This window comes from Boleophthalmus pectinirostris, unplaced genomic scaffold (genome assembly GCF_026225935.1).
Source record: "Boleophthalmus pectinirostris isolate CB_2022bp ecotype Guang Dong unplaced genomic scaffold, ASM2622593v1 HiC_scaffold_14, whole genome shotgun sequence".
NCBI lineage: Eukaryota > Metazoa > Chordata > Actinopteri > Gobiiformes > Gobiidae > Boleophthalmus > Boleophthalmus pectinirostris.
The window spans coordinates 12,229,679-12,249,756 of NW_026571047.1; the positions used below are offsets into that span (position 1 = coordinate 12,229,679).

At 38.5% G+C, this 20,078-nt stretch overlaps 3 protein-coding genes across 9 annotated transcripts; 1 reads left to right on the forward strand and 2 right to left on the reverse strand.

Annotated features, from left to right (window-relative positions):
* Positions 1-1,901: 1,901 nt before the first annotated feature.
* fam234a (family with sequence similarity 234 member A) lies at positions 1,902-6,271 on the reverse strand. 4 transcript variants are annotated; one of them, XM_055150035.1, is made up of 12 exons: positions 6,133-6,271; positions 5,262-5,539; positions 5,084-5,194; positions 4,832-5,014; positions 4,645-4,769; positions 4,414-4,546; positions 4,168-4,297; positions 3,936-4,073; positions 3,782-3,863; positions 3,555-3,707; positions 3,364-3,466; positions 1,902-2,699 (listed from the first exon to the last, which is right to left on the reverse strand). In XM_055150035.1, the coding sequence occupies exons 2-12, from the start codon at positions 5,521-5,523 to the stop codon at positions 2,488-2,490; spliced, it is 1,632 nt and encodes a 543-aa protein (XP_055006010.1). In that variant the 5' UTR covers positions 5,524-5,539; positions 6,133-6,271; the 3' UTR covers positions 1,902-2,487. The 4 variants fall into 4 exon arrangements, with proteins under 4 accessions (XP_055006010.1, XP_055006011.1, XP_055006009.1 ...); XM_055150036.1 differs by lacking the exon at positions 6,133-6,271 and adding an exon at positions 5,916-6,046; XM_055150034.1 differs by lacking the exon at positions 6,133-6,271 and adding an exon at positions 5,906-6,037.
* Positions 6,272-6,298: 27 nt separating this feature from the next.
* On the forward strand, positions 6,299-10,519 carry luc7l (LUC7-like (S. cerevisiae)). Of its 4 annotated transcripts, none has more exons than XM_055150039.1 (10): positions 6,376-6,508; positions 7,153-7,223; positions 8,052-8,146; positions 8,223-8,321; positions 8,395-8,505; positions 8,583-8,726; positions 8,801-8,977; positions 9,075-9,205; positions 9,430-9,585; positions 9,670-10,519. In XM_055150039.1, exons 4-10 carry the CDS (start codon positions 8,226-8,228, stop codon positions 9,815-9,817), a joined length of 963 nt encoding a protein of 320 aa, XP_055006014.1. In that variant the 5' UTR covers positions 6,376-6,508; positions 7,153-7,223; positions 8,052-8,146; positions 8,223-8,225; the 3' UTR covers positions 9,818-10,519. The 4 variants fall into 4 exon arrangements, with proteins under 4 accessions (XP_020779743.1, XP_055006014.1, XP_055006013.1 ...); XM_055150038.1 differs by having other exon boundaries at positions 6,430-6,508; positions 7,153-7,417; positions 7,496-8,146; XM_020924084.2 differs by lacking the exon at positions 7,153-7,223 and having other exon boundaries at positions 6,299-6,508.
* Positions 10,520-10,555: 36 nt separating this feature from the next.
* LOC110159527 (epidermal growth factor receptor kinase substrate 8-like protein 1) lies at positions 10,556-19,874 on the reverse strand. The gene is made up of 19 exons (XM_020924083.2): positions 19,797-19,874; positions 19,104-19,157; positions 18,829-18,987; positions 18,041-18,187; positions 17,890-17,951; positions 15,977-16,080; positions 15,653-15,705; positions 15,441-15,570; positions 14,955-15,043; positions 14,600-14,674; positions 13,603-13,751; positions 12,851-12,995; positions 12,315-12,361; positions 12,127-12,235; positions 11,903-12,025; positions 11,667-11,817; positions 11,139-11,310; positions 10,934-11,066; positions 10,556-10,849 (listed from the first exon to the last, which is right to left on the reverse strand). The coding sequence occupies exons 2-19, from the start codon at positions 19,131-19,133 to the stop codon at positions 10,763-10,765; spliced, it is 1,965 nt and encodes a 654-aa protein (XP_020779742.1). The 5' UTR covers positions 19,134-19,157; positions 19,797-19,874; the 3' UTR covers positions 10,556-10,762.
* Between the last annotated feature and the right edge of the window lie 204 nt (positions 19,875-20,078).

Below are 20,078 nucleotides of genomic sequence, written 5' to 3' on the forward strand. Positions count from 1 at the left end.
TCACACTACACTAAATAAACAGAGACTGTGATGTCATTGATGTCACAGTAAAGTTTGTGCCCTCGGCCCGAAGTGAAATGCGCCAATCAAAATCATTTTAAAATAGTAATAATAACGGCCTGTTGCAAGAGGGGCACCAGTGGCCGCTAGGGGGGGCACGGCCCTCAAATGCCCCACCTTGCCGCCGACACAGTTAATTGTCCGTAACAACCCCAAACTTACCTGGTTTTCTTGCGCAGCTAATTAACTGACAACGTTTTCCGACTAGGCTGTTTTTGAACCTTCTTGCCTTCGTGTTGGATGTTGTTACATTCTGAACATTCTGCCATTGCCCGACGTTATTTCAAAGTCATAGCCTCACTCCATCGGTCTTTCTTTAAGTTTTAAATCCCCCGAGTGGCAGTCTACGCTATAATGTCTGCGTGTTTTAAAATATATCTGATATCGAAAAAAAAAAAAAAAAAAGCATAACTAAATAAATATGGCCCTATAGCCACTTACGTGTTGGCAAACAGCTGAAATAAATTAGAAATAATAAAATAAACTGCATATAATATGTGCCTCGTAAACCTTAGGCATCAATAACCCGACACAACCTTAACCTTCAGAACATAAAAACGAGGTCAAATAGGCTAATTAAGGACATGACGTACACTTCATACTACAAGCATAGACAATGAGACTCGCCTTTTCAGATGTAGGTAACAATACTAACAATAACTTTTTTTTTTTTTTTTTTTAGTAGTTAAACCGCCACCCGCCTGAATTTAATTAAAATATAATTTTTCGTCACGTCATCCGCCCGACCCGCGGATTAACCGCGGATACCGCGGTTGTAACCGCAATCCGCGCATCTCTAGTACCCGACCCGGTGTAAGACTCTGCTACAGCACGTAACTTCTACCTTCCTTCAGCGTGTCCAGAAGTCCAACTTTTTGTGCGATAGTGAGCATCTTCCTCTGCCTTTTGGGTGCGAGCGCAGGAGCCTTTGTCAGTGCAGAACGTTTTGTCGACGTTGTGGGTTTTGTCGGAGAGAAAACTTGCAAACATACAGCACTTCGGACGACTGTAACCCAGGTCTAAACCAGAACTGACCCAGGTCTAAGCCAGGTCTAAACAGCGTAGAGTTCTGTGTCAGTCCTTTCCCCGCGGTTACCTGAAGGTCTACTCGGCCACGTCTCCGGTGTTTCCCCGCTGCTGATATCGCGGTGATTTTAGCGAATTTGTATGAAGAAAAACACACCACTTCGATCCAGGTTAAAAAAGCATTGTAACGCGCGTTACTCACATTTGTACCGAGTAAAATATTACAATTTTCCCCCCTGTAATGCCTTACATTACTGCGTTACAGCAAAAAGCAATGCATTACTGTAATTCGTTACTTTTATAACGCGTTACTCCCAACACTAAATTTAAAATGTCCATATTGTCCAATTACTGACAATCTTTTCCAGAGGTACCATCATTTTTGTCCAGGCCAGTCATTAGTTTCTTTTTTAAAATAATTCTGTTGAACAACAATTCAAAAGCGGTGTCTGATTTTCAGTGGCTATTTTTCAGAACATTTTTATTTATTATTGCTTTTCTTAGTCATGTTATTTCAGTGAAATTTGTAGATTTTTCTTTCATTGCCCAGAGAGGTACCAACAATTTTGTCCACATTTTGTCTGTATATGTATTATATATATACACACACACACACACACACATATATCTATCTATCTATATCTATATTATATTATATATATATATATATATATATATATATATATATATATATATATATATATATATATATATATATATATATATATATATATATATATATATATATATATATATATATATATATATATATATATATTAGATAGATACATTACTAAATGTATAAACACATAAACTATTTTCAGTTGTGTTTTAATGTTGTTGTTGCATATCAAACATACTTAAATTTTAAATAAAACCACAGCAATAAAAAAAAACTTTGGGTCTGACCTGTCCACATTCATGAGTTCCAGCATTCTGGATTAAATTACATATGAATTTATTGCCAAAATTAGCTATTTGGCTACTCAGTTCACCACCTCAGCAGGGCCTGATCTCAAGTTCAAACTCTGTATATTCCACTCTTTATATAATATATATTATCAATTATTCCACTGTACAGTAGCCTATATTTCACCAAACACACCCATAACATTCCCATCCAGAAGTAACAAAAACCTTTTACCCCATACAAACACGTTGACTGAACAACAGACTAGTACATACAACTACATAGAATATAAATAGACCTATATTTTTCTTGCAATCAGTGGTGTGATTGTCAGAGAAGAAGTAATAACAAAAACTACATAATGCCCATTTTGCAGCGAGGTAAGATAAGGAAAAGCCCTTGTACCTTGGAAGTCTCTTTGGCTGTCAGCAGTTTTAATAGTTATTTGCACGGTCTCTTATCCTATGTATTTACCACAAATGCAGCTTTATTCACTCATCACTGAAACGCAGTCTGTTGAAGGCCTCTTTGATGTTCTCATTCGTGTCTGTGTCTCCTCCAGTGCCAATCCGAATGACTCGGCTCTCAGGAACATCCTGCTTCAGTTTTCTCTTGCTGAGGATCACAGTCCCCTCCGTCCCCTCTGACCCAGGACCACTGAGCGTGAAGTAGGCAGCGTGGCGCCCATGCTCCAACAATGTGGCTGCAATTTAAGAGAATACAAATTTCATTAGCTACATAGCACAGACAGCCTATATCATCTTTACAATAATCTGGATCCAAAAATCTGGATTACCAGACTTGTAATGGGATGTATTGTATTTTGTAGCAGGTGCACATTATGTCAGTATTAAAAGCTGAAACAAATCGAGCTACCCTCATTTGGGATGGTTCAACTTTGCAGTGACTAATGAACAAATGTGTTAAAATGCCACTCAGCTCTCAGTCTTGCACAACTAGTCATATTACTAATCAGGGACGCAGGGTGCAAACAAACATTTGTGAACAGTTGCTCTATTCTCCACAAAAGACAGATTTTTGCCACACAAATTCACCTAGTCGTGATGCACGAATCTCTACTTTTGATACAAATACAATTTTCTACAGATTATTCTGACTTAAGAGATGTGACAAACTATGTAAGTAATGTTGGCTGGTGGTCCTTCTCCAGAAAAGATAAAGGACTCAGAGTTACAGTCAAATAGCCGCTAATAATGGAATTGTGACATTACAAACACATTTCCATTTGATTAATATGAATTTTACCAGTGAGGGACCATTGTCTGTTTGCACATTACTTTCTCCCATTTTAATGTTTGAGGTCATAGTGTTTCATCAACCCAAGAATATAAATTTAAGCCTTGTACCTCTGAATGCGATAATATAGTCCACAACATTGGGCGACTCAAGAAGCACTTTAGAATACAACGGATGGAGCATGTAGGCACGTCGGTTGCTTGTTATTTGCATCTAAAAGAAATAACAATTACTTAAAAATATTTTTTTATCTTATGTACTACGTGTTTATGAGTAAAAATATAGAAACTGGCATAATTACAGATGAGTTGGTCTCTGCTCGCACAAGGCCCCAGAACATAAAAACTGAGAAGGAATTGGTAGTGTGAATGGAAGCAGGTCGTGGTGAATTTGGACTGGCCTCAAGAGTGACTTCCCATACTACAACTCCAGACTTCCCATCCAAAATGATCACCTAAGCTCAATTCACTACATGTTAAATCAAAATTTTCAAATGTTGATGTTAGGTCAAATATACATTCATCTCACCTTCTTTGTGTTATTGCCAATACCCTCCTCAATAACAACATCAAGAATTTGATCTTTGTTGAAGTGGCCAAAAGATGGTATTCTAAAATAAACAGAACACATTTTATCTAGTGCACCCATTTATACCATAAGTACAGTATCAACAACTTCTTACCCAAGGACAGAGCTGGTATTATAAATCCACAATATCTCCAAGTTTCTATCAATTTGTACCACTTCTGTTTTAGTCACGACAAGCACATTTGCACCATCTTTTTCTGTTGTTTTTAACACTTGTCTTACTTGTTCAGACCTGTGGAAGGAAAAAGAATATTCCATAAATCATAACAAGCTCCTGCTGAAGAATAAAGTCAAGATAAATTAAATATCTATAAATCCTTTCTTACTTGAAAATGTGCACAAGTCCTCTTGCACTGGCTTTGCTCTCCCAGTGTTTGTCTTTGGTGAGACCTGCATCAATTCCTGCTTTAGCTTTAGCAGCAACTCTCCAAAGTGCAAGTCCAAACAGTCCTGTGTCTGTGAGCAACATAATAAAATATGAAATCATATTGTTTTCATCTCTATTTACCAAGTAAATATACACTCAATTTATTAATTATTGCGGACTCATACAGCAACACTTAGTAACAAACCTTTTTCAAGAAGTATATAGAAGGAACCACCTTCGGTTTGATAGAGAAGGTGATTGTCATTTTTTGTTGCATCAAGAGGAACTGTTGAACCAATTTGCAAACCAGTTTTCCCTGAGAGAAAAATTATCTTGGTCTATGAAAGACAAAAAAACATACATTTGTTACAGTACAAGTATGTGAAAGTGCATTAGCTGTATGTGAAGCACACACGGTTTAAGTTAAGTAACTTACATTTTCAGATTCATGAGCTATGAGAGCAACATCCCCGACCTTGTCCCCGTCCAGATCTGGAAGGCTCAGAACAGGAATAGTGCTGGGCTGCCCAGCTGGGTGTGGCTGTTGCCACTGAACTTCTCCTGAAAAAAGAATGTAATTTAGTCAAGATGAAACAACACCAATGTTGCCTTTTAGTTCAAACCTTTGTATTTATCGATAGCAGTGAGTTTATCAGAGTGCGACACCAGACAGTCCCAGCTCCTGCTACGGCCTTTCTCCAGACCACATTGAGCCCAGTGTAACTCTGGCTCCAGTGGTCGCTCCCACAGAGTCTCTCCATCTGTCCCATCAACAGCGAACACAAAGATGCATGGAGATGGCAGACCTGAAAGGCGAAGCTCATTGTCACAGATTTCTCAGCAATAATCAGGTGTTAGTAATGTGGACTCTATACCTTCACCAGCACAAGTATTGTTCTGACTTCCTTCACTACTCTTGATGACAAATAGCACATCCATCACCTTGTCTTTGCTTGCATCTTCAACTGCTAGAAAGTCATATGTGGCTGTAACAGAAAGGAAAAGACAGAATTTAGTAATAACATTAGTAATACCCAGTAACATTAGTAATACCTGTTTCATTGAATATCCTGTTCCATGCTATAAGGTACTGTGGTCTGACCGGACAGGGGATGATGAAGGAGAAGGCAAAGACTACAGTGAGACAGAGGAACAAGGAGAAGAAAAACACTGCTGTGCGCCAGTGTGTGAGCTTGGCAAAGCCCAAGTCTTTACAGCCCTTCTTTAGTTCAGTAGTGGATGTAGGCGGGCCTGCCTCTGCCCCATCTTCTCTTTTTAAAGGGTCTCCTTCAGCAGGATTGTCCGAATGTTCCATCTTTGCAGTGCATTACCTAATAATAACAAGTTAATAATTTGAGACAGAAATGTAAAAATAACAAAGGCATCCATTAGTTTTTGTTATATTAAAATTGTGACCGCAGCAGCGAGTTTCAGGCTATTTGTGTTACGTTCGTGCTATGCTGTGCCTTTTGACAGCTGCCTGTAGCTCCAGAGACTTCCTCGCACAAAAGCCACTTTGCTACAATGCTAACACGACTTGTTTGTTCAAACTGAGCAATAACCCCATCTAGTACTTAGACCAGCTGTTAATGTCACAATACGAAACGTCTGCATTACTATCTTAAAAAATAAGTATTAGTAATAATAATGTATGCAAGTTAGGTTCACATACCCAGTCAAATAACATTACAGACTACCTTAACTTGCCATGGACAGGAATAGTTTCCGAAGGGAAGAGTAGGCTGTTTAACAGGCAGGAAAACTTTTCTCTTCCTGTATTGAGCTGACAGACCTCCCAAAAACAGATCGACAGCGTCACATGCGTAGACCAATCGCTGAGATTCAGTCAAACAAGTCTGCACTGTGTACACTCCACAGTGAAGTCTAGCGCTAATAGACCACAAAGTAATGACTGACCGCTGACCTGTTTATGCGCACGGCTTTTCTTTGGACTGCCAGGTGCAAAGACACATCCATACACAGGAGTCGACCTAGATAAATACGTGTTACTGGTTATTATTGCTTCTGATTGGACCCGATAATCGCCACCGCTCACCCTGACCCGAAACGGAAGTGTCGTCAATTCCAAAGTCAAAACGGAAACGGGCGAAGAAGAAACGCTAACCAGCAAGAGGAGGTGATGCTCGCAGGAACTAACAAACGAGCGCCATAAACACTAATCAGGAGACTGCATATCGTTATATTGGTTTTATAAACAGCCCACGACGGACTCACAACCATGTCTGCTCAAGCTCAAATGAGAGCTTTGCTCGACCAGCTGATGGGAACAGCGAGGGATGGTGAGTTGCCGTAGCCTGTTAGCTATGCTAGCCAATATGGAGTCACCGCTAACACTTGCAAGTGCTGACTGTAATCTTAAAGAGCAGCATGAGTGTGAAGAACATGAGGCTCTATTGATTACATTGTCATTATTTTCAAAAAGCGATTATTCTAGATTTAATGTTTGTAGCGATTTAGCATCGGTTACGCGTTAATCTTTGTTCTTTCGATTTTTCTCCCGCTTAATGCGTTGTTATTTATGTCTTGCACGGGCTAAAGTTGCAACGGCTAGTTCTCTGCTGTCTGGGGAGGGTAGATGCACAAGTCGTATTGGAAAAGGGGAATCTGTTTGTTCGACAACATCCCAATCGATACTATCGCCTGAAACAATGCCTTGTCATTAATGAGCGTATTTTCCCTGGCTTTTGGCTTTTGAGTCAGAGACTGTAGTAGGACCATGTAGCTAAATGGTTACAAACATTAAATGGTATACCAGCCTAGGCAATTTTGGACAGACTTCTTGAATAGCTGTATTCAATTTTTAATAGGAAATTTGTGTTGTAACTTTGTGGTTGTGTGTGTGATGAAGTTATTTTAAAATTCTTCCCATGCGTATGTTGCATACAAACTGAACAATTGTGGCCCCTTTATTTTATTCATTAAGGTTCAGTGTATCTTTGCCAGCCCACACCAATCTGCAAAGGAGTTGCAGAAAAGCCTCATGTTCATCGAGCCGTGAGTCATACAATTTTTAAAGCTGTTATAAATCATATCCAAACAATTTGTTTGCCTTCCGGAAGTTATTGTAGTTTTTATTTTACTGAAAACCTTGCGTAAGGCTTCAGTGGCACGATTCTTAACCATTGGAGTAGTATACAGTTTCAGCTAAGACATCTGGCCTCAAGTGTAAACAGGAACCTTTCCTTAAGGTAATTTTAGCAGTCCAAAGAAAGCCTTTTCACAACTCATTTACAATCTGACTTGTGTATGACAACTTCTTACTGCAGGTATGGGCAAGAACAGTGTTCCAATTAAAACTTTTCTACAGCGGGTTTAAATTCTGCAACTGAGGTCTTGAAGATGCAGATGGGTACAGTATGTGGTGCAGATCGCAGTGTGTATACAACACTTTCTTTCTTCGCTTGTTTTCTGCATTTTGTGACTGTGCTTTCATTGACACTTGTAAAGGACATTGCTGTGACTAAAGGAAGAAATTACTGTTGCAGTCTGCAGACTGCAAAAACTTTCACATTTTGTGGACATTTTGCAATTAGAATAGAACCTTTCTCCGAGGACTAATTTCAAACACAAATTTCAACGCAAAGCCTGCTTAAATTTAATTATTTTTTTAAAGACACTATTTTATCTACCAACAGTGTGCACAACAAGATCAAACTAGGCGTCTTAAAAACAATAAAAGAAGAAAAAAAAACTCATTATGTGCTTTTCTGAATGCTAATCATGCACACAAATGTGTCAGATTTTTTACATTGTTGGATATACAGGCCAAACAAGCAATTGAGTTATGAGTTCTCGCTCAGTTTGTCCTTCTCGTTGTTTCAGGGGATGAGACGCGGCAGAGGGTGAAGTTTACTGATGACCGGGTGTGTAAAAGCCATCTTCTTAACTGCTGTCCACATGACATTCTGTCCGGGACGGTAAGTAGATCTTTATCCATGCTTAACATCTACATCACTGTTTAGCATTAATTGTGCCCTTTTCTACCTTTTATAGCGTATGGACCTAGGAGAGTGTGCAAAGATTCATGACCTGGCCCTTCGAGCTGATTATGAAATTGCTTCCAAGGAGCGGGATCTGTTTTTTGAGTTGGATGTAAGTAAAATGACCAAACAGTGTGGTCAACTATCCTATCCTCATCCTCATCTATGATGTGTCATGTGTTCAGGCTGTGGAACATCTGGAGTCTTTCATCGCTGACTGTGATGGAAGGACAGAATTGGCCAAAAAGCGTTTGACTGAAACTCAAGAGGAGATCAGTGCTGAAGTTGCAGCAAAAGTGAGTTACATTGTCTCATATTGAGCATATTATGACAATATGCATTTTTATGTTTACACTGCACTTTGTTGATGTAGGCAGAAAAAGTCCATGAGCTAAATGAGGAAATTGGAAAACTTCTGGCCAAAGCTGAGCAGTTGGGAGCTGAGGGTAATGTGGATGAAGCTCAGAAGGTCCTTCAGGAAGTAGAAAAGGTTCGCACGAAGAAGAAGGATGCTGAGGTAAGAGAGGGTGTGTGCATGTGTGCCATTTTTGTCTTTGCTGATCTAAATTGCATTTTTACTTTTACTATTAGGAAGAGTACAGAAATTCAATGCCAGCCTCTAGCTATCAGCAACAGAAGCTGCGTGTGTGTGAGGTTTGCTCGGCCTACCTCGGTTTGCATGACAATGATCGGCGCCTGGCGGACCACTTTGGAGGGAAACTCCACCTGGGTTTCATTCAGATTAGGGAGAAGCTAGACCAACTGAAGGTATGGAGGATTCACACCATCATTCAAGTATAGTCACATAATCTCACCCGTCCTACATATCTTCTTTATAAATGTCTTTGTATGTTCTTGTTTTTAGAAAATTGTTGGTGATAAGCAGGAGAAAAGAAACCAGGAAAGGTTGAAGAGACGAGAAGAGAGAGAAAAAGAGGAGCGGATGAAAAGGAAGACAAGGTCACGCAGCAGGGAGCGGGAGCGAGAGCACAAGCGGTAAGTTCTGGCCTAAAACAGATTCTTAACCATAGGGCCGGGACCACCTCCTTGGGGGCCCCACAATCAGTACTATATAAGACATTTAATATGAGATAGGGCCCCCAGGTTAACTTTGTTCAGAAAAGGCCCCAAGATTGAAAAGGTTAAGAACCCCTGGCCTAAAATGTCTGTGTGGCTTCTTCTAAAAAAAGCATAATTTTTAAATACTGTGAACTGGTTAGGTCCCGCTCACGTGACCGCAGAAGGAGGCGCTCACGCTCCTCTTCTCGGGAGAGGCGTCGGTCCCGGTCACGCTCCAGGGATCGAAGGAGGAGGCACCGCAGTCGCTCTCGCAGCCGCGGCCATCGCCACAGTCATGAGCGCAGCTCTAGGCATAAGTGAGTGGTCACAAACCTGAGGTCCGTTCTAGTGTTGTTCTAAATAAACCCTTTCTTGATCATATGTGTCTCCTGTAACTCAAGGTCATCAAGGGACCGAGAGCGTTCCTCCAGAGACAGAGAGCGCTCATCTAGAGACCGCTCTCGTGAGCGAGACCGGGACAGGAGGGATGGTGTGAATGGAAAGTCAGACTCCAGACGAGCAGAAGACAAGGATACGGGAGATCTCTGAAGACAAACGTCCACCATCCCACCTCTTTCTGTGTTCATCACCTCTCAGTTCTTTTCAAACTACCCAATGTCACATTCAGCCTTCACTTTGACCAATGTGTTTTCTGCTTGTATAATTTCTTTGATTTTACTGGACAGTCATCTTATGTTTGATTTATTTTTTTTAAGCATCCAGAAGTCCACTGAATATATTTTGAACAGGTTGTTTTTGTTCAGTAGCTTACTGTAATATCAAGATATGTGGTTAATGGGTTGTTTGTTTTACATCATTACATTATTATTATTATTGTTTTGTTATGTATTACACTCTAAAAAGCAAGTCAAAATGTACATTTATAAAATATTTAGTATTTAGGCTTGGTGCCCAATGAACATCTTTCATTTAAAAAAATGGGGCTGTATTTTACATAAATCCAAATTAAAATCGGACTGAAATACAATGTTGTGGCCAGCAAACAAATATTCAGCCAGTTTTAAAAATAAAGTTTTTAGTGTCACCGTTAGTTTAGGGAGTACTGGTGACATCTTTTTTTTACTTTTGATTTTTGTATGTATATAGTTTATCTTTGGCCTCTACACCAGACATCACAAATAAATAAAAGCAATTGAAATGGATGCATTACTTGACCTTCATATGTGCTGTCATTGCATTGTTACCTTGAGATAGTCTTTTTTTGAAGTGTTATTAAAAACTGCAACATTATTTGTTTTTGTTTTACATTATTCCTTTACTCAGATTAAAAACACAGATAAATACAGTTTGTTTAATTTAGTACTGTGCAACATAAGCATAAATTTGCATGTTATGTTCTGCTATACATTAAAGATGAAAGCTCATGTCATTTTAAAAATTAATGACTGGCAGTATGTTTTCACACCAAAAAGCTGGTTAATGATTTTTTTAAATTGTGACAATCGTGCTTTATCTGTTTTTTGTTTTGTTTTTTTACAATGTGCCGCTCTCTAAATTATGATCAACTTTCATTTTCTGCTTCTCCATAACTGCTTCCAGCTCTGTGGCTCTCCTAGCATCCTGTAGACAAACAAAAAAAAAAAGCATATATTTTATCGCATGCATTTATTTTACCTGCACAGACCAAACTTAAATTGTTTTTACCTCTAGCAGTGCTTTCTGGACAGTCAGCTGGCTGTAGACTCTGGCGCCCTCTTTTGGAATAACAGCGCGTAGCTCTTCTTTATTTAGGGAGAAAAGCTGTGCCCCAGTCAACACACCCAAACAATCAACAGTTCTAAACGAAAGGAAAATATTAACATGATGTACACCTAACCAACTCCATGCCTCCATGTCAGTTGTTCCTTACGCATCAGTGAAGCCCTTCCCTCTAAGCCACTCGGCGACCTCTTCCGGGGGAGAGTGGTAGTCCAGTGGCACACTGGTCTCTGTGGAGCGGGGAATGACCAGCAGCTTATTCAGATTGGCCTTCCCATTAGTCAGCCTCTGGAGCAGCTCCTCATTCACCTCATTCATAACTTCTAAAAATCAGCAACAGATATGTACATATATGTTATAGTTCACTTTAAAATTTTGTTTTTAATTCAACATGATTTACTTTTGTGGTGTACATTTAGAAATATACTGCTTTGGACAAAAACATATTAACTACATCCATGTCTTATTTTACTTGTGTGCAAATATTTAATTTAAGGGGGGTGTGGTTTTATGTTCCTCCACCTCAAGTTCTCAATTAGGATTTTTTGTAGGCTACTTTAAAATGAATGAAAACACAAAACTAATTGCTCTGTTAAAATATAACCAATGTCAGAAGCAAGCCAAATGTTTCCAAAATATTTCCACACCCTCAGTTCTCCTGACTCAAGGCTTGTGGTACCTTTGTCTGTGTCCTCTGTGGCAGGTGCATGTGGGAGGTATGGAGGCATGCTGACGGGCCTCTGGGGTGAAGGAGAGGAAGCTGGTGGCGGGGCAAGTGGGATCAGTGACAGTCTGTTATCAAGCTTAGGAGCAGGAGGAGCGGCTGGTACCTGGGAGGAACAATACAGGAACAATCAGGCATGCACAGATATGTATAGTATACAAATGTCATGTTGTGCAAATCGTATTGTTTACATGTGGGACACTGGCGACCGGGCTGTCCACATGAGCCAGAGGTTCGAGCATGTTGTGAGGAACAAAACCCACTTGGTCATACCGATTGCGACATTTCCACCAACGTTTGGATGATTCAAGCACCTGCAATGATAGATGGCATGCTCTGAGTACAGTTGGCCTCTCATGAAGGAACATATTTATATATACATAAAATATAAAATAGTGTGTAAGTGTAGCCTTACCTCAAGTACTTCCCCTTTTTGAATTGAAAGTTCACTGTTGTTTCTCGCTATGAAGTCATAACTGCAGCAGTATAGTCTGTCGGGTTGTGGGGGCTGTCCATAGCTATCTCTGAGAGCAAACAAAACATTATTTGTTAAAATGGATGGGACAATAACAGCATTTTTAAATGCATTTAGGGTGGACTTACATTTCATCGTTAACTGAGGGTTTGGCCAGCTGGGATAGCCGCTCTTGCTGTGGGTAGGAAAGCAGAATATAAATGTATAAAAGCTATTTGCCATTTGAACAGAGACAACATTTATGAGGTAACGCACATTATTTAAAAATATTTCCGTATAAAAGCAGCTTGTTTATGTGGTGTCCATAAGTTATCCCATGTATTGAAGTACTTTGTAATTGTAATTGTAATTTTCAATTGTAACTGAAAATATTCCTGATTTATTTTAAAGTGTTACTGATATATGAAAAAAGTAGTATTCAGTTAGAGATTAATCAACCTAAAATAATCAAGCATAATTAAGCAAAAACAGATTATAGTTAGTGAAACATACTGTGTAAAAGTAACTCAACCAATGTATTTTCACCAAACTTTTTTGACCAAGTAACTCCGGTGTACTAATATTTTATACAACTATGTTGTCTTAAGAGTTTGTATTGCTTTCATTTTGATGTGTATTGTGCCTTGTAGTACCAGTCTCTGTCATGTACTTTGGTATTTGGTACCTCTTGTTTTTCTCGGAGAGCTTCATGTTTGTGTGCTGACTCGACTGGATCCTCCCAAACCTGCCCGTCTGGCCTTGAGGCTTCCGGCTTCCACCCATCCAGGAACACAGGGCTGTAGGGAGCTATTGGTTCTCTGAGTTGAGAGCTGTGAGACAATTAGCAGCAATTACAGTAACCACTTAATATATTAAAAGTCTTCTAATACCATGGTTTTATAAAACATTTAAACACTTTAGGAAATAACGCTAGAAGTGGATTAACAATGTATTGTTGTCACATGGAAATTTGGAAATCTGATTCCTTATACAATCTTTGAGGGGTTCATTCATTGTGTAAAAATGCAAAACAAAATAGAGCAATAGACCATATCCAACATACAGTACATAACATTGTATTCCGAGGTCTTATATCACCACACTTACTCCAAATATTTGTTCAAGGTGGCAGTATGACTTTGAATCAAGTTGTATGTGAACAAATATGAGTCAGTTTCTCTTGTATCTAAATCAGTTAATCACGTTACATATTTGGACTGCTTTCAAGTGTCTCCTTCTAAGCATAAATCAGGTGTCTCTGCTTGCCATAATGTTGACAGATACTCTTTTAATGTTTCACAATAGGAGTTTTCCAGCTCAAAGATGAAAGTAAAAATATTTCCAGACTTCACAAGGTTAGTCTGGAATCATGCTGTAATGATTCCATGCTCCATGTTTGTTCACTTAACTCCTCAACTCCATGATGTTGATACTGACCGTGACTGTGTCCAGTTGGGTCCCAGAGATGTCCACAGCTGCCTCTCCTCCTCATTGAGAGTGTCCTGTAGCAGGGTCACGGCTGAAGTGGTCAGAGCAGGACTGGTCACTGATGCCCCCATAGTTGGCCCACCTGTAGTTCTCACCATCTGTAAGCACACACATAAGAAGCAACATTTAAAACTAGTCCTAAGGTTTGTGTGTCATTCAGGTGTGGCACTCAAAATACACTTCTTATCGAACATTAACCAGCAAAAGATTAATACTAGAAATACTAGTATTACACCATGCATTTACTGGACACTGGTGTACACTTTACATTAAATCTTGTTCTCATGCAAGTCCCTTTTCTATAGTGTATTATTTAGCTACAGTTAACATTTTAGTAAAAAGGAAACATTGTCAAATCACACATCATTCCCTCAATCAGTCTATGCTGATTTGTCTTGAGAGCCATTCTGACTGAATACATGGGCTTATTGACCCAGTTTAACCTAGCATACATAGCAAAAGGCTCATAACATATTTAGGGTGCCTTGTTGATGTTTTACTGTTATTGATACAATTTTCATAAATAATTGGTCTTGTAGAGTACACATCTTAAAGTATAAAAAAACAGCCAAAACAGAGCCACATATATCTAGTAGTGCTTGTACATACTGTTTATTCCAGTTGATTTTATACATTTTATTTCCATAAAACCACTAAATATTATGTCTGATACTAATATGTTCCAACATTCATAGTTCGTTCCGCACAATTGCACTCCAGTACCAGAGTTGTGACGACAACTATTTTGACCTGATACATGCTTACAGTTACTTTCCACTTGGTGTCCAATGACAACAACCACTGCTTTATCCAAGAATCACAAATCTTATGTACTATTACATCTTTACACAATTCCTCCCGCTTACTTATCTGAGGCCATGGATATTTTAGGCTGACTTGTACAGATTTGTAGTAATAGCAAGAGTAACAAAGTGCTTTGACTTACCATGTCCAGAGGTTTAAATACATGATGTACAAGTTCCTCTGATGATGGGTTGGAGATGGTTGATTTCAAACGAGCCTATAGAAAAATACATATACACACATATTTTTGGTATTAACTGGTAGCACAATAACATATCGGTAAAACACTGCCTGACTGTCTTGATACTGTACCATAATTAGAAATCAGTAGGTTTAAATATATGTATTTAATATATGTTGTATTGTATACCATTATAGATAAAAAAAATAAGAAAAAAGGTACATGGGATTTGTGGTTTAGAAAAAAGCATTTACCCCTTAGCTAGAAACATTTCTAGATATTTCATAAATACCTTTTCTTCCTGCATCTTACTCACCAATAGACTGAAGCAATATTTGAACTTCTGAAAGATATCGACAAACTCCTCTTCTGGTGGTGGCTTGGCTTTTGCAGTTAGTAGGTCCTCTGTGAAAAAAAGTATGTTAGTTCTGTTATTCTTCTAAATAAAACGCATCAGTTTAAAGATGCAGTATATAACTTTCACAGAAAACACGCCACCTGTCCGTCCATGGACTTTTGACTGGAATATTTCACAGTATGGCATTAAATGTATGTGTATACCTCTCATTTATTCATTTACATGTGTTTCACAGTTATTTTTGTTTACTTACTGTGAGAGAGCTCACCGCTCTACAGACTTGACCTGTAACTTGGCCTGGTAGTGCCATCTACCTGTCTACACTGACAGGTTTAATACTGTGGAACATTCCAGGTAAAGCAGTAACATCTCCATGGAAACAAGCCAGAAATGTTACACAGTGTACCTTAAATACACAAATATATCTCCTTCTTCTCCATTTACCTTCAGCACTTTGCTTTTTGCTCTTTTTCTTTTTCTTCTTCCTCTGGTTCAAGACTGTGGCTGCCTCTGCTGTCTGCTGCAGCTTGGCCATGAAGCTTTCGATGTCATCAAAGCAGTGATTTAAAATACCCTGAAGATAAAAATGCCCATTATGAAACTGTCTAGACTTTACACACATTTATACAGCAATAAGATATGTTGCATATTCCTACCACTTCTCTTTCCGCGCGCAGGAGAGCAATATCTGGACCATTGACGCCGTTTGCTGTTTTGGGAGAGAGGAGAGGTTTCAGTGCATCCATTTTCATTCATGACTTCCCAGCATTTGGCATTCCTGTCCCCTTTTTACCCACATCCAGCCCCTGCTACACAACACCCCCCTTTACACACATAAACTAACAATGATATCTCTGTGCTGAACCAAGGCCTCTACCACAAATGCCTCTTTCTGTGTGTTGGCCTGGCTTCTTATCATGCCTAATCACTATCCTCACCTAAAACACTTTTCTTGCACTAGTTGGGTTTTAAACTCTTACCTCTAGGCCCGGGGTAAGGTGGAGGGTTGGCCGGTGGAGGGTTTGGGGCATGTGGGTGAGGAGGACTCGGAATTTCCTGCGGGTCAGTCATGTCTCCAATGCCTCTGAAATATCAAAACATACACTACATAATTAAATATAAATACTTCACTTAGGTGTCATCCATTGTTCATAAATTACTGTATTATTATTTTACTATTTAAATCTTAATAAACCTACCTGGATAGGAAAATGTGTTTGTAATTAGTAATAAAAATAAAAAAATATATCATAGTGAAATATGATACAATAAAATATTCTGAGCAACAATGGCATACTCCTCAGTCCAATTTTAACAACAATGAACAGGAACCAATACTCATTATGTAGTTAGATCTTATCATACATTTGATCTAAAAGGAAATTTGGCTGTCAAATGAATCTGGAATATGTGCATATTAAAATATTTTTCCTCAAATGTTTCAATTAGATTTTTTTATTTAATGTTATTTAATATTATTAACATTATTTGCTAATTACAATATATATATTTTGAACATAAATAATACAGTCTTCATAATTTAAAATGTATAAAATAGTTCCTCCAAACACTGAACTCTTGCAAACAACATGTTTTTCTGTGACTGACTGATTGGCTGTGGACCTCTTGATTAAAAAGATGTTCATTGACAGACATGACAGAATACAAGTGTCTACTAGCTGTCAAAGCAAATCCTATTTCAACTGATCAAAGCCAAGCAAACACAGTTACTTTGACTCTCTAATGTTTCAATTTCAAATCAAACAACTTTCTTTAGACAACCCCACAGGTGCGAGCCAGAGGTCAACGCTATTCCTGAACACATGCAGAAAATGTAAATACCTTTTAAAACCAATGATCCATCAGTCTCACCACATCCATCTGTCCTTCAGTCGTCCTTTACATGAGAGCTGTTCAAAGCTTCCTAAAGTCCAGAGCACACTAGGCCACTTATCACTCCTCCGCTCACTGCTCTTTCTGTCACAAAGGCCTGGTTATCTGTGTCACACCTTCTTGAGTTATGTGCAAACCGGTAAAACGAGTCCCTCTCTCCTCTCTCGTCTCTCAGCTGTTTACACTGTCCCCTCTGTCTCTGTGTGTGGCTGGAGCCGCTCAATGGGAACTTTGATTCAGTGGGAACATAATAATGGACAGCCAAAGGAGCCGCACAGTAAATAGTATGAAAAGCAAATACAGATCAAATATTGAGGGGTGAAGGATGTATGTAATTTTTTTAGACAGGTTAAGAATTTGAATAAAGACAGGTGTATCAATCACATAACATATCCAACAACAAAAATAATCTGTACAGCACAGACCTCTGCTAAGACAATGATCCTAATTTGCAACTGTTAACAACATAAATATTTACTGTAATGATCTCAACTTATATTTCAAGATAATTATGCTGGATGCCCTTCCGTTGACAACCAGCCAAGTAATATGGTGATGTATGTATCTTGCTGAAACATATAAACAGTAAGCACTTTGAACATGAACTCTGAACACATCTGTCTACATCTATGCTTACTTTTTTTGAACTATTGTTTGAAAAGAAATGTTTTTATAATTTTCTGTATTATATTGTTTTTATATTCTTAGTTATCACCTCTTGATGATATGACATAGCTATAAATAAATATTTTTATCAGCTAAGAGATATTGATCAGAAACCTAACATCTTTTATAAACAGATGATAAAGACCTCTGTTTGAAAGCTGTAAATTTACTACACTCAAAAAAATTTAAAACTCGGTCCACTGTTATTAAATGTATGGTTTTATGCTAATCAGTTGAGTACTGGTGTGTTGCTCATTTCTTGCAATTGCTTGTTACTTGACTTGTACCAAGAAGACACAAAGATATGTTATATTATAAGTGACATTTACAGTACCTGCTTCTGTTGGCATATTGACCTGAAAGTGCATGTGAGATGTCCTGGCAGATCTGCTCGGCCTGCAGGGATCCAAAAGCAGACACACTTGTAAAACCTGAAGCGATGAAGCCATGGCAGAGTTATTTTGTGGTTGTTGTGTGTGGCTTACCTTCACCATCTCACAGTTAAAGAAGTGAATGTCGGGCTTTTTCTGATCGGGACTTTGACATACGAGGAGCAGTAAGGAGGGGAAATGCTTCTCTGTTTTGGAGTCGCAGCGTAGAATAGATTTGAAAGTGTATTTCTCCAGCTCATCCTGAACAAAATGCCATTATACAAAAATAAATTAACAGAATACAATATATTTTACTGAATATTTTTATCAGTCCATGCACTGCAAATTTCTCTGATCTGGCCAAGACTTATAATAGGTTATTCATCTTGTTTTCAGATTTATTATCTACTTACTAGACCAGAGACTACTTCATACTAGTGTTTATATCTTAAATTTTGGCCAAGCTTTTTTGCAGTGTGGACAGCCAGTGATATATGTCTGTTTAAGTGTAATTAAAGCCATCCACTTCTTCTAAGAGGTCATAGTTCATTATGATTGATTAAATCCACCTCTCACACACTCAGAACATGTAGAAAGCTGACGAATATGAGGAGTGAGTAGCAAAAAGTCAATGTTTTTGAGCAGATAGCTTGTTTAAACTGAGAAACAAGCACAATATGACAATATCAGCAAAAAGCATGTCGCCATAGGGTGAGATCAGAATTCAGTAGCTATTTTACCCAGACTTTTTTTTTTTTTTTTTACTTTTAAGCAGCATTCTCTAGGCAAAAAACATGTTATGTGATGTGTCTGTCTATTCTAATATTTTATGTATTAAATTTCACAGTTATATATGTTAATAATTTCACCTTAAAATAAGTATACATGAGTGTTACTCTCACCTGACTTTGAATGTCCCGTAGAATGACAGAGTCTAACGTGACATCCAGAAACATCTGTTGACTCCACAACTTCTTGTTTTGGGCCAAAAATGAGAGCCGGTCCCGGGCCTCCTCCACACTTTGTACATCTCCGTCCTGGAGCGAGAAGGTCAGGAGGTGCTGTAGAACAACACGAAAACTGGTGTTACTGTTTTAAGGATGATCTGTAGTTAGCTACTTTCTTTCTTGGATACATGATACAAGAGCAAAGACATGATTACCGAAACTGAACTTACGTTCACAAGGTGACGTGAAATGTTTGTCATCTTTTGAGTCTCTTTCTCAATTACCTAAAAATACAAATGACAATGTAACCTATGATGTACATGAAAAGACATCTCCTACAAAGTCACATTACGTCAGCTGATTCCCATTTGTGATCCACTAACATGGGACAACACCACAGTGCATGAGTACAAGATGGAGAGCTGCCAAACCAGTTATGCAACAGTACTGTGCACCTCACCATTCAGAACTCCTCAGACTACATCAAACCTGTCAATGGGAGTAACATGTAACCAGTATCACTAACACTCCCTCATTAGCGGTTTCACTGACTAGAGTGACATCTGGTGAAATAGTATTAGCCTCCTCTGAATATTAGTCTGAATATAGTAAGCCTACACCTCTCTAAAAAAGTTATTAAACATTCAGTAAACAGTCATAGCCATAGTAGATTGAAATATCAAATGATTAAACGGATGGGAAAATAGGAAAAGTAAATAAAGAGCTCTATTGTCATGATGAATATGAACACGCCCTTTGAAAGTCACACAAGAACAGCCTACTCTTGAGCTGTGGATGTAGTGGTGCAACTTCATGCTAACATATGCTAGCTATTTTAGCAAAGAAACAAAAACAAAACAAAAAAACAATCAATCACTCATTCACCTTGACTATGAAAAAGCACATATATTTGTTGTACTTACTATTTTGTCCCAGTCTCCAGAGAAGTATTGTCTTTTGAAAGCACCTGTCTGAGTGCAGTAGTGTGACTTGACTGCAGGTCACTCCTCACTGTGGTATTAGTACCAAAGTAGGCCCCGCCCCTGAGTCCCACCTCAGGGACTACTCACTCTGCTCCCCTCTCTGTGCACTCAGCAACATGCAAGTCCAAACATAAAGACATTTATATATTTTTTAAAGTGCACTAAGAAACTTTTGTAAACTTAAGTATTTGGCATTTTTAAATGAGTGGTTCAATTGATCAA